The following is a 13,701-nucleotide window of genomic DNA, read 5'->3' as shown; positions in this document are numbered from 1 at the left end:
TGCGTTTTTGTAGCCTTCCTAAAGATGTCCTTTGTGCATTTAGACTCTAGAGATGGAATATCTGGCTCTGCTCTTCTCATAGATTCATGGTGACTGTCTCTTCTGTTTTGTTCTTACCCAGGTACAATAACTACGACCGAGCTGTCATCAACACAGTGCCTTATGATGTTGTGCATCGCTGGTATGCCGCGCATCGCACACTCACCACAGAGCTACGGAGACCGGAAAACGAACTCTGGGTCAAACTGAAGCCAGGCAAGGTAGTCACAGGTTGGGGGAGCATGTGAGCTCACTGCATTGAGGGAAGCAGAGCACTTATTTAGCTATAACAGGGAATTGGCAATTAAGACAGCTGATCTTTCCCCCTGACTTGATGTAATACTTTGGATAAGTTCCCCATGCCTCAGTTTCCCCCTCTCAACCCTGTGGTAGGATGCATTGTATCAACAGCACACAAGTCTCCATTGCATACATTCTTACCACCAGAAAAAGGGGGGCAGAGGGAGGATGTGGCCACATGTCATAGCAAAAATAATGGGAATTCACCCAAAAACAGTGTGGGAGGAGGACTGCCACAGATGGGGAAATAGATCTCCTGATCTGTGAAGTAGGGCCAGTAAAAATACCAGTGTGAGGTAGGTTGTGAGGGTTAATGTGTGAAGTGCTTTGAGGTCTTGTAGAAGTGGGAGGTCTTATTAATGGTAATATATGAAACATGTAGAGGGCATCTGAGGAAACAGATGAGACCAAAATTCCTGTCAGGCTCCATCCTCTTGGGCTGCTCTCAGAGTCTTGCACTGCAAACAGTATATAAAATCAATATTCTCCCACCCCAGACATGACTGAAGTGTGTGGTGCATAAACCATGGAAACAGAAAAAAGAAGGCTGCACCTCAGGGTTTACAATGCCAAGGATGTGCTGTGCTTTAACCCCTTGTCTAGCATTACAATTACAATGCACAGAACCAGACCAAGTTACAAGTGTGCAGATCCTAGGCATGTTTTGGCCCAGCGGACACATCCGTCCAAGCCTACTGAAAAGGTTTACATATACACAAAACAGATTCAGCCAGGGGAGATTAGTGTCAGAAAGATGCTACAATCTGCGTCTGCTCCTGCATGGCTGAGGGGAGGATGTGCAGCCCGAAAAGTGGAGTATGGCAACCCCTGAGGTTAGTATTTGTGCCCCTTCCACCCTCTCCCTGTTACTGCAGAAGGACAAAGGATGCGAGGTTTATATTGCTGGTGAACTCTGCCAACAGACCACTGCCATAGAAGCAAAAGCAAATGGTATAGACCAGGGGTCTCAAACTCAAATGACCCCGAGGGCCGCATGAGGACTAGTGCATTGGCCCGAGGGCCGCATCACTGACACGCCCCCTTGCTGCCCCTGGCCCCACCCCCAATCCACCCCTTCCATGAGGCCCCGCCCCTGCCCTGTCTCTTCTCCACCTCCTCCCCTAAGCGCGCGCAGTTTTAATAAATATATACACTCAGTAATGCACCTCACTCAAAGGACAAAACACGCACTTAGATTTACTGCCTAAGGCTCTGGGAGGGAGTTTGGGTGGGGGAGGGGGTCTGGATGCAGGCTCTGTGCTCGATGCAGGCTCCAGGCTGCGGCAGGGGGTGGGGGTGCAGGCTTTGGGACAGAGTTTGGGGATAGGAGGGAGTGCAGGGGTGAGGGCTGTGGGGCTGAGGGCGAGGGGTACATGATGCAGGAGGGGGCTCAGGGCTAGGGAAGAGGGTTGGGCTGTGGGGTGAGGGCTGTGGATGAGGGGTTCATGATGCGAGGGGGCTCAGGGCTAGGGAAGAGGGTTGGGCTGTGGGGTGAGGGCTGTGGATGAGGGGTTCATGATGCGAGGGGGCTCAGGGCTAGGGAAGAGGGTTGGGCTGTGGGGTGAGGGCTGTGGATGAGGGGTTCATGATGCGAGGGGGCTCAGGGCTAGGGAAGAGGGTTGGGCTGTGGGGTGAGGGCTGTGGATGAGGGGTTCATGATGTGAGGGGGCTCAGGGCTAGGGAAGAGGGTTGGGCTGTGGGTGAGGGCTGTGGATGAGGGGTTCATGATGTGGGGGCGCTCAGGGCTGGGGCAGAGGATTAGGGTGCGGGGGGATGAGGGGTTCATGATGTGGGGGCGCTCAGGGCTGGGGCAGAGGATTAGGGTGTGGGGGGATGAGGGCTCTGGCTGGGGCTGAGGATTAGGGTGCGGGGGATGAGGGCTCTGGCTGGGGCTGAGGATTAGGGTGCGGGGGGATGAGGGGTTCATGATGTGGGGGCGCTCAGGGCTGGGCAGAGGATTAGGGTGTGGGGGGGAGGAGGGCTCTGGCTGGGGCTGAGGATTAGGGTGCAGGGGGATGAGGGGTTCATGATGTGGGGGTGCTCAGGGCTGGGGCTGAGGATTAGGGTGCGGGGGGATGAGGGGTTCATGATGTGGGGGCGCTCAGGGCTGGGGCAGAGGATTAGGGTGTGGGGGGGATGAGGGCTCTGGCTGGGGCTGAGGATTAGGGTGCAGGGGGATGAGGGGTTCATGATGTGGGGGTGCTCAGGGCTGGGGCTGAGGATTAGGGTGCGGGGGGAATGAGGGCTCTGGCTGGGGCTGAGGGTTTGGGGTTGGAGAGGCTCAGGGTAAGGGAAGCCTGCCTTGCCAGTACTGGCGGAGGGCAGGCACTAGGACCCTGCACCCTAATCCTCAGCCCCAGCCAGAGCCCTCATTCCCCCACACCCTAATCCTCTGCCCCAGCCCTGAGCGCTTCCCTTCCCCCCCCCCCCAGCCCGGCCCCGGCGGGTCCCGCTTCCCTTCCCCCTTACCCGAGCGCGTCTCCGGCGGTCCCGCTCAGAGCCGCGTGGTGAGGGGGCGGGGCTGGGAGCTCCACGCCGAGCGCAGCGCTCAGCCCAGAGCTCCCAGCCCCGCCCCCTCCCCACGCGGCTCGGAGCGGGCGGGGCTCAGGCGCTCGGACGGAGACTCGGCGCTCTATGCGCCGAGGCTCCAGGAGAGGGGCGGAGGCGGGAGCCTCCGCTTTTCTCTTGGGGGGCCCTGCGGAGCTCCCCTGGGGAGCTCCGCGGGCCGCAGGGAAGAGCTCCGCGGGCCGCATGCGGCCCGCGGGCCGCATGTTTGAGACCCCTGGCATAGACTGTGCCAGTACTGTCTCATTGTTTCTTTGTACTCCGCTGTGTGTCTGTGTTATGTCGTCTCTCATCTTGGATTGGAAGCTCTTTGGGCCAGGGCGTGCCTTTTTGTTCTGCATTTACACAGCACCTAGTGCAGTGGTGCATTGGTCCATGACTGGGGCTCCTAGGAGCTACTGCACTGTAAATAGTAATGCATTCTTCATTTCAATGCAGCCCAAGGGCCACAACTACAGTTTCAATGTGCCATTTAGGTCATAATCTGCTCTAATATGACCTCTGTTCATGTGGACACTTCTTCACTCCGTATTCTCAGTGCTTTTCTCCTCTTATGTAGGCGCTGTTTGTGGATAATTGGCGCATCCTGCATGGGCGGGAATCGTTCACGGGATACCGCCAGCTCTGTGGGTGCTACCTGACGAGAGATGACATGCTAAATACTGCACGCTTCCTGGGGCTGCAAGCTTAACATAGACTGTCAGCAGCAGAGAGACAGCAAAACCTGTCAGCTACAGTGCTCCTGGAACTTTGTGTCACCAGAATGAACATGTTTTAAATACCTCAAACACTCCCATCCCTGCCAAATAATTCTTGGTGCCTGGGGGAATGGGCGGGAGTTAAGGGTCACCAGAGCTTTACCTGATTGTCAGCTATGGTGCAGAGGGGGAGATCTCTCTTGCTCCCCACCCCCATGGCCTTCAGCACAGGCTGACTCAGCTTGAGAAGGAAGAAGCCAAGGAGCTGAGTTGCAGCTGGAAATGCTCACGCACACCAGCTGATGCAAAATTCCAATCAAGTGCCTTCTGGATTTTAAATGAGGTAGCAAAGCCCTCACATTCCCCTAAGTGTTTTTGTCAGCAGCCTTCCAGGATTTGTTGCACATGGTAGGCCAGAGTAGCTATTTGCCTTGTTTTGACCCTGAGCTAGACCTTTTTCCAGCTCGAGAGAGAACAAGAGGATCTCTTTGGTTCTGCTTGATGTAATGCAAACACCAAGTTACTCCAGTGTGAGTTTCTCTTATCTTTCCTGCTCCTTAAACTCCTCCCCTGGCCCACCTGTGTGCATGCATTTCGGGGCAGATACAATGTCATCCTTCTCCAGTCATTGAAGGCAAACTGTGCTGACTGGCCCAAATGGATCAGCCAGTGTAGTATGGAACCTCTCCACGGAGATCTGTGGGGAAGGAGGAGACGTGAGAGAGATCTGGGAGGGAGCAAGGTGAGGTTCATCAGGCAGCAGTGCAAGGCAAGGGCAATATTTCCCACACCCCTCTTTGGCTTGAACAGCAGCAGGCTTGTCTCCACAGTTCCCGCAGCCTGCTGCGTTACCTGGTCAGAGCTTCCCTGCATGTGTTTCTTGCAGACTTGCTGCTTGGGCCTTTCTGTTCTCTCTGCCTAGGGCTACAGGCTTTATTTGCGAGGGAGTGGAATTCATTAATTCCTTCACAGCCTGGGGGATGTTATGTCAGGATTTTGTTGGAATGGCAGTGATGTTTGCACATGGCAAAGTGCTACCAGATTTCCCGAGTCCGAATCTCTGTATTTCAAAGAGCAGCACTGTGGGTAACACAGCCAGTGACACTCCAACTTCTCTCCAGTGGGGCCAGCTGCTCCCAGCAGCACTTGTTACTAGGTAAGGCTCTGCCACTTCAGGAAGCTCAAACATCCAGGACTCAGACTAGAGCAAGGGAGAAATTGCTTCAAGGTTATTGATGAGAGACTGGAGTGAAACCTGTGCCTTTCTGATAGGGAACAGGGGTATGGTAGGTGCAAGCTCCTCTGGATCCAGCAGACTGAATAGATGGGGGACACCAGTCTACCCAGGAGCAACTCTGCTGGAAACTGAACCCTCCTCCCTAACTTGCCGGAAGTGACTATACACTTTCCAGTATAATGATGTGGTCCTGGTTTGTTTTCCCCTTGAAGCACATGGTGGGGAAAGCTACCAGGAATGTGTAAGCTTCTGAAACATATTTTCCTGCATGTCCTTTTCAACTTCTCTTAACCTCCCTTCCCCAGCAACAAAGGTGGAGGGGAGAGAATTTGGTTTAACCTTCCTCACCACCCTTCCCCAGATCTTAAGGAGTTGGAATTTCTTCTGAGCAACTTGCTGGAGTCAAGTATTATTTGGGGAAACAGTATTTCTTAGTCACACACTAGCAATTTGTCAAATCTATGCATTTGTCTGAATGCCATGTCTGGAACAGTCTGTTCATAATGATGTTCTTTGATCAGTCTTTGTACTCAAGCTTTTCAAACTCATTTTTGGCTAATAAAATAGGAATTGCTTCTTTTTTTCACCCCAGTGAGTTGGAGGCTCAGGTCTGTGAGTGCGTGAGTATGGGACTTATCCCTCACTTGTGTTACACTGATCCTGCCATTACATGTGCTCTGTTACATCGAGCCGGTCCTCAGTTCAAACTTCTCCAGGGTTTTTCTCCTCCCAAGGATGTTAAATTTCCAAGAGTGACTTGGTCTTGGCAAACCTTTTTTGGGGGAGGGGGTAATTTTCCTCTTTGCCTGAAACACAACGTAAAGATGCCAGGTTGTGATATCTTTTCATGGAGTAGTACCTACTCTAGAAGTACTTCCATTGAAGCTAATGTAAGGTGTGACACATGCAATGCTTTGGAAGCAATATAATAATCTTTGATTAGTCCTTGAGATGTGATGTACTATGGATGCCTGAAATATTCAGATTGTTGTATCAAATTCATAAAGATTAATAGGTATGGTTATGGGCTGGCTAGGGATTGTATTCCTGGCTCAATGGGGGATGCTTCCTGCAGGAACTGAAGTCACTTGGGGGTTATAATGCAAATCCCAGTACTGAAACAATGCAGATGCATCTTTTTAAATGCACACCCAGGGGAAACAGCACCCAGATTGATACAATTTGGTTCAAAGGCCTTTCCAGACACAGGACTTGAAATGGTTCAAAAATATCAGCCCTGAGGAGAGTCAGTCACACTTCAGTCCAAGACCTGACATGAGACTAACCAAGAGAGAGGGGGCCTGAAGTTCTTTAGTCCTTTCAGTGTCTCCATGGGGAGGATGGGTGACTGCCTAGTAAGTTGGTCCTGCATAGAAGCAATTGATTGTATTACTGATATGATTTCTCTGTAATGCTTTTGTTCTGAATACATAGTACTTTGCTTAACTGACTGGTCACTGGTCTCCCCCCCCCCACCCCCGTCGTTTGCGCGCGCACACACACACACACACACACACACACACACACACACACTGACAGGCGCTGAACTGAAGTCTGTCCTTTTGAGAGCATCACAGTGGATTGCAAGAATCTGCAGCCTAAATCCCCAGACTGGAGGGAGAGAATTGTGAGACTCCATCCCAAGAAAGGTGATGGCTAGAGGTCTGAGACTTACATAGGGTGCCCTTCAACAGGCCATGAAGGGGTCGGAGGTGCAGTTACGTTGGGGACTGTGACGTAGGTACTATCCAGTGTGAGTGTGGGTATCACACTCCACCCCCGCAAGAGAATTGGATGTGGAGCTGGCCAAAGGCCCATGTGTCTCCAGCTTCATATTCTGGGGATAACAGGGCCTGGGAGCTTGTGATCCAGGGACTTTTGTGCCAGCTGGCCAGCCTGAGGGGATGGGGGGACATAAGGGTTATAGGGATCCCTGGGGTCTATTACCTACGTACTAGTCTGCCACAGAATGCCGTGTGAGATATCTGTGTCACACTGGACATCGTATGCATTGCAAGATGTATGTATGGGAAATCTGTGGGGGAATTGTGTATATATGCTGACGATGGTCTCTAGGTGTGAGAGCTAAGGCAGGTTACCAAAAGGTGACCCACATATTCCTGCCCAGCATGGGGCAAGAGACGCTTCTCACTTGGGCTGGACACCTGCATGAGTATCAGATGGTTCACAATGGACGCTCACTTCTAGTCTGAACAAAATGCTAATCAGTGGATTGGTTGGGGAGGGGTCAGAAAGAAAGAAAACCAGCAGGGGCATCCTGTTTTCAAGTAAAGACAAAGACCCTTTGGAACTCTCTGGGTGCAGCAGACAGATGCCAAGGGGAGAAGGGAAATTGCCAGTGGGTTTGCGTCAGGAAGAGAAATCTCAGCCAGGCTTGGCTGAAACCATGGGGAAGAACTTTGGGTGAAATAGGCTTCTTTAGACCGGAGAAGAACTTGCTAGTTACATTTAGGCCCTAGAAAGCATGTCATGATTTTATTTTATATGTAGCCATTTGTCTCTACTAATTCTGCTTGCTGCTTCTCCAACCTCTTTCCTTTGTTAAATAAACTTCTTAGATTTGCTATAAACATATCTAAGTGCTGTGTGTTAAGCCAAAGCTGTGCTGCAGGGTTTAGTCAGTAAGCTGTAGTTCAGGGGTCGGCAACCTTTCAGAAGTGCTGTGCCGAGTCTTCATTTATTCCCTCTCATTTAAGGTTTTGCGGGCTGGTCATACATTTTAACATTTTTATAAGGTCTCTTTCTATAAGTCTATATTATATAACTAAACTATTGTTGTATGTAAAGTAAACAAGGTTTTCAAAATGTTTAAGAAGCGTCATTTAAAATTAAATTAAAATGCTGATCTTACGCCGCCAGCCTGCTCAGCTCGCTGCCAGCCTGGGGTTCTGTTCACCTAGGCCAGCAGCGGGCTGAGCAGGGCCTGCGGCCGGGACCCCAGACCTGGGTGGGGAGGTTTCAGGGGTCAGGGCAGAGGGCTGGGGTGGGGGGGGATCAGGGATGAGGGCTGGGGTGTGTGTGGGATGTAGGGCAGAAGCCTGGGTGTGTGTGGGGGGTCAAGGGTCAGGGCAGAGGGCTGGGCGGTATGGGGGCTGCAGGGCAGAAGGCTGGGTGTGTGGGGGGGTCAGGGCAGAGGGATGGGGCTGTGGGGATGCAGAGCAGGGCTGGGGGTGTGTTGGGGTGGGGGGGTCAGGGCAGAGGGCTGGGGGGTATGGGGGCTGCAGGGCAGAAAGCTGAGTGTGTGGGAGGGGGTCAGGGCAGAAGGCTGGGTGTGTGAGGGGGTTCAAGGGTCAGGGCAGAGGGCTGGGGGGTATGGGGGCTGCAGGGCAGAATGCTGAGTGGGGGGGGGGTCAGGGCAGAGGGCTGGGGGGCCTGGGGGGTGTAGGACAGAAGACAGTGTGGGCGGGGATCAGGGCAGAGGGCTGGAGTGCTCGGCCCGTAGGGGTGCTCCCAGCCCCCTGCCCTGAGCGGCTCAGGGCAAGGGGCTGGAAGAGATATGCCTGTTCCACCCCCTTCCCCAAGGCTCCACCCCTACCTCTCTCTGTCCCCTCTAGGGAACTGCCTGCACGCTGTTGCTCTTCCCCCCTCCCCCTCACTAGGGCCATCAGCTGATTGGTGCAGGGATGGAGAGGGGGCGGGGCAGAAAGCACCACTCTGGGGGAAGAAGCGGCAGAGAGGGAAGCTTGGTTGCCGCAGGACCAAGCTTCTGCCTCCTGCCCTTGCAGGGGAGAGCGGTGGGCGGGGGGGCTGAGTGGGGCTGGGGGCCAGGACTGCAGCAGGCGGCTGCGTGCTGCTCAAAATCGGCTCGCGTGCCATAGGTTGCTGACCCCTGCTGTAGTGTATGGTTCCTTAGGGAACAGCAGGTCTGGTAATTCTGAGAGTGTCCACAGGAGCAGGGGTAGGATGCTACAGGGGTGCTTGGAGGAGTTGGGGTGTTCAGCCAGTGCGTGGGGTTGCCCATTCTGCTTTTCCCCAGTTGTGTGCTTCTAGAGGTGAGGGCAGCCTTGACCCTCACTGCTCTTGCTTATCCCAAATGGGTCCTGCAGGAGGACGCTCCTCACCCCAGGCCCCTTAGAGCTTGTCACTGGGCCCCCCGCTCTGAAAGCTCTCCCAGCTGCCCCCAGCACAATACCAGCTAGGCCACCTCTGAACCATGCCCTGAGAACATCTGCATATGCTTGAGCTTCATGTTTTCCACTTCTTTGCCGTCATCTCCTGCCCTGACCGTAAATCGCAGGCCTTGCTGCCACCTACCCCAGGGCCAGGAACCGCAGTGGGCCAGTCTGTGCACCACTCTGGTTCCACGGCCCTCTGGGGATATTGGTTGGTGAACACAGATGCATACTTGACATGATTCATGGAGTGACACCCATACCTTCTGCGCCAAGGGGGAGACCCTGGCACACCCTAGGGTGTATTAGCCTGCAGCCCCTCTTCCAGCACTTTTCCCCTCCCCTGTTGATCTTAGCACTCCCTATGTGTGGCCCCATAAAGTCATAAGACCTCCTCATTGACCTTCTGGTGCCAACCATCGCTCCTGCAGGTGGATGTGGGGGGCTATATTTCTGGTCCTTCATCAAATCACACCTGTGAGCAGAGTTCCACTGACTCCTTAGCCACCTGAGAGGAGCGTTGGGCACTGTCAGGGGTTCTCTGCTCAGTGTTCCTGGCTGGATCCCTGATTTTTTTTTTTATCCTCTGACCCTGGTTTTCCCTTGGTTGTCCCCAAAATTCATTCAGTGGTTCCTCCCCTTGGTTGAGGGAGCAGATCTTCAGTTGTAGTCCCACCCATCCCAACACCCGCAACAGGTATACCCCAGCCCTTCCACCCCTGTGTTCACAAGGGTTTTCAAGCAAGTACTGTCAATCGAGGCAGAAGTCCATTCCACAGTGACACAAAAATCCAGGCTGGGTGCTGCATTTCTAACATGTCCCTGTGAACCTGGTCCTAGACTCAGTATCCTGGGCTGTTGGTATAACCCCGTGTGGCAATTCTTACCTTGTTGTGCTACATTAATATGCTAAGCTCCACCCACCCCTCTGCTGTAAGCAACTATTATCTGTGGGAAACTAACACACAGGCTAAGGGATATGCTCGAGGTCACGTAGCACATCTGTGGCAGAGCCAGAAATACAACCCAGAACTCCTAGTCTCTGCTTTCATTGCTAGACCACACTCCCTCTTATGACCTGAAGAGGAGAAGTGGAGCTCTGTGGGCCAAAGTAGTGTTAGGCAGTGTGGTAGAGGCTTTTAAGAAAAACAGACCTGCCTAGACCTGAATTTCTAATGTAGTTTTTTAAAAAAAAGATAGAACAATATCCTGTTCTTTTGCAGGGTGAAGGAACCTTGCGCCTTTCTTACTTCTCATAAAAAAAACAATTTTGCTGATTTTGCTTTTCCTTTGCTGGTTACCTTTAAAGGTCAATGTAAATAGTGCATGGGGCATCAGAGTCTGTGATTGTCTTGGTTTTGAGAACTTAAACCACAAGCTCTTCCCTGTTGCAACATATTACAGGATCAGAAGCCCATGCTGCGAGCTTCCTATTCAGTTGGCCAAATGCTAACCCCGGGGATACATTGGCAGGGAATGGAATCGGTGCATGCAACTGACAATAAAAATGTGAGATGTTTGTGGCCACCTGCTTAGTTCTTGGCAGGAGCTGTACAGAAATGAGAGGTTAACCTGGTGTAACAGACACTGGCACCAGAGAGAGAAGGCTCAACTTGTCTTTATTTCAGATTACAGCATTTTCACTGTTCCCTGGCCTGCCAATCTTCCCAACCCCTTCCTCCCCCCCAGTATATTGGATGTGTTCACCCACTGCCCAAGTGTTACTCAGTTCCTGCTGCACCTCCTCCTCTTGCTGGAGTTCCATCTGAGTGGGATGTGATGTCTATACAAGTCAGATCACTGACCCATCTATTTCCCCCTGACGCACAGTAGCATGGTGTTCTTGTGGCCTAGAAGTCACATCTTTTCCTTCTTCTCGTCTCATAATCCTCATAGCAGGGGAGCCTGAGGAGGGGAAAGGCCCGTGCCAGCGTGCTCTCTCAAATGCCTCTAGTCCTTCTGCGCTCTGAGGAATATGCTCATGAACACAGCAAGACTCTGCAAGAACTTGCTCTCTTTCGCACTCTTTTCCCCAGCTGAAGGGGACTCAGTTAGTCCTCTCCTGCATTTGCTCTCTTGAACAGCTCTAGCCTAGAGAGCTGCAATGTAAGAAGCGATGAAACAGTTATAATTTCTTTTCCAGTCTTCCTAGTAAGTCTCTGGCCCTGTCTACACTGTAGCAGCATAAATATGGCTCTATGGTATCAGCACTTCCTACATTCACAGAAGTGCCTTTCCATCGCTGTAGTTCACCTTCCATTGACCTAGCTGTGGCTGCCCTGGAGGTTAGGTCAACCTTATGATGTGCTCAGGCTTGGGGAAAAAACCCAAGCAACCCAAACCTTACCTCTGCCAGCCCCAGTCAACAACACCCAAACCTCCGGCATGACAGGGACCAGCCGGGCCAAATGTGAATAGGTGGTATTTGTGGCACTGGCCTGGCAGTTAAACTCCTCCAACCCCCATCCCTGAGACGTCTGCCATAACCACTGTAACAGGGCAGCCACCTCTGGAGTGCCCCCTTGTGGCCAGAGGCCACTCAGCAGCACCCTGCCTCTGTGTCCCCTCTTGGTTGTTCAGTTCCATCATAGTCCGAAAGGTGATTAAAACACTCCTCTTCTGGGATCCAGTTTATTTAGTCTTTGCACAAACTAACCCTCTTGGTGCCAACACCAATTCAATGTCTTCCCCCTGCCCCCTTGGTAGGGAGTCCTCAGAGCTGGGGCCCAATTCAAAGTCCCCAGGCCCCAACCCCCATGCATTGTCTCTCTCCCCTTGGGTAGGAAGTCCCCAGCCCTCCTCCCAGGAGCTGGGCACCAAGTCACCACTCACTCCCAGGCTTTACCTGGCTGGAGTTCCACCTCCTAGTCAGGGTTTTCCCTGATGTGTCTACCACAGCCCCCTGGACTTTCCCTTCTCTTCCGCTTCCCGCTGTCCTCCAGAAGGTCCCATCCAGGCTGTTAATGTGGCGCAGGTGGGATGGAGCAGTTCCTTCAGTAATCAGGGCTGGCAGACCCCAAACCTCCAGCCCTTCAGGAGCAAGCCCCCATGTTTGTGTGGATCACTGCTCTGGGCTGGCTGAGCTAAGCATTGGATTGGTTTGTGTGTGTTTTGTTTTTATTTTAAGTAATGGTAACGAGACCTGTTCTCCTATTTACAGACTGCAGATCACATGCTCTGTCTAGTTTAAGGAAGATGTGGGCAGGCCAAGCTTCCTAGTGCACAGGGCCTCAAAATTCTTTAATCCAGCCCTGGTTCTGTGATGGATTTACTGTGGTTTAGAGCCCCCTGATTCCTCAGAAGAGCTCTCTTCAGCTTGCCTCGGATGGTGCATAATACTGCTTTCCTGAAGCTGCTGGAGAAGAAAAAGAAAATCACAGGGTCCAAGCAGCTGTTGAGGGCCGAGATGCACAAAACAAGCTCATTGGTGATGTGGAGAGCCTGCTTCCACTGTGTGCTGGAGATGACATCCAGCTGAGCCAGGATGTATGGCACGCGGACAAAGTGATAGGGGGCAAAGCACACAGTGAAGATGACCAGGACCACAAAGGTCTTTGTGATGGCCCTGCTGCTTGTCCTTCTGCTCTGCTGCTGAACTTTCCCTGAGGAGACTTTGTGGAGCTTGGCAGATATCATGCCATAAAAATAGAGGAAGAGCCCCAGGTGAATGAAGAAGGTGGCCACGGCGACCATGTTGAGGGCTGCCCCCAGTGGGTGTTTGCTCCTGAAGTGGAAGCACTTGTTGGCACAAGGCCTTTTTTCCCTAGTCTCAAAAAAGAAAGGCAGCGTGAAAATGGCATAGGCCACCCAAACCACCCTCGCAGCTACTGTGCTGCAAGGCAGGGTGTGGATTTTAAACTGCTGGAGAGGCCGAATGATCTTCAGGTAGCGGTCCAGGCTGATCAGGCTGAGGAACATGATGCTGACGTACATGTTGAGGTAGAAGAAAGCACCAACTACCGTGCAGAGGACCAAAGGGCCGCTGTGGTTTTGATAGGCCACCCGGAAGGGTAAGCAGAGGGAGAGCAGGAGATCCGACAAAGCCAGGTTCCTCATGTAAACTGTGATGGAGGTCTTCCTCTGCGTGTGGTGCCAGAACACCCAGAGGGCCAGCATGTTGCTGAGCAGGCTGATGATGAAGATGAGAGAGTACATCACAGGGAGGGTCACTGCAAGGAAGCCATCTTGGATATCACAAACAGAGCTGTTTGTCTGAGGCTGTGTGAACTCAGTGGCAGGAAAAAGAGTGCTCCAGGAGCCCATCGTCTGCACTCCAGGGGTCTGGAAAGACAAGGGAATATGCGGTTGTTTGAATCCACATACTTATTAGGTGTTCATTCACTTACAGGGTGAGGGATGTATAGTTATTCATTCCCCATACTTAAGTGCCCATCACTATGGTATCTGGGTGCACTGTGGCATTAGAAACCGAATGTCATTGGTGAAGCCAGCACACTAGGCACTGGGCCAAGGAGCTGTAGGGCCAGAAGCATGAGTCTGTACAGCTTGAGCTAAAGAGCCAGCCCCTGCATGCAGCTGCTGCTGTGACAGACTCACACCCTCTTTCCCAGAACGAGCCACACACCACACTGCTCAGTGGATTGGTTACACTGAAGTGCCTGTGGGGAAGGCCCTGTCCTCCTTAGCAGATTGGCCACTTCTGGGTATTCTGAGTCCTGCCTCTGGGTGACAGAGTGGACTTTTTGACCCCTTTTGCTCTTGCTCTGTA

The 13,701-nt window shown here is 52.6% G+C and overlaps 2 protein-coding genes across 6 annotated transcripts in view; one reads left to right on the top strand and one right to left on the bottom strand.

Moving 5' to 3' along the window:
* The window catches only part of TMLHE (trimethyllysine hydroxylase, epsilon), a 44,276-nt gene extending 38,851 nt beyond the window's left edge, over positions 1 to 5,425 (top strand). For all 5 annotated transcript variants that reach the window (XM_045030840.1, XM_045030837.1, XM_045030838.1 and 2 more), the window contains 2 exons: positions 122 to 260; positions 3,464 to 5,425. In XM_045030840.1, the coding sequence (XP_044886775.1) occupies positions 122 to 260; positions 3,464 to 3,595 (271 nt within the window). In that variant the 3' untranslated portion in view covers positions 3,596 to 5,425. The remainder of the gene's footprint in view (positions 1 to 121; positions 261 to 3,463) is intronic.
* Positions 5,426 to 12,034: 6,609 nt separating this feature from the next.
* Positions 12,035 to 13,235, bottom strand: LOC123377817 (probable G-protein coupled receptor 34). The gene has a single exon (XM_045031115.1). It carries the CDS (start codon positions 13,233 to 13,235, stop codon positions 12,213 to 12,215), a length of 1,023 nt encoding a protein of 340 aa, XP_044887050.1. The 3' UTR covers positions 12,035 to 12,212.
* Positions 13,236 to 13,701: the final 466 nt, after the last annotated feature.

This window comes from Mauremys mutica, chromosome 9 (assembly GCF_020497125.1).
Source record: "Mauremys mutica isolate MM-2020 ecotype Southern chromosome 9, ASM2049712v1, whole genome shotgun sequence".
NCBI classification, from domain to species: Eukaryota; Metazoa; Chordata; order Testudines; family Geoemydidae; genus Mauremys; species Mauremys mutica.
Note: the sequence above shows the minus strand (reverse complement) of the source record. Positions and strands in the feature narration are given on the sequence as shown.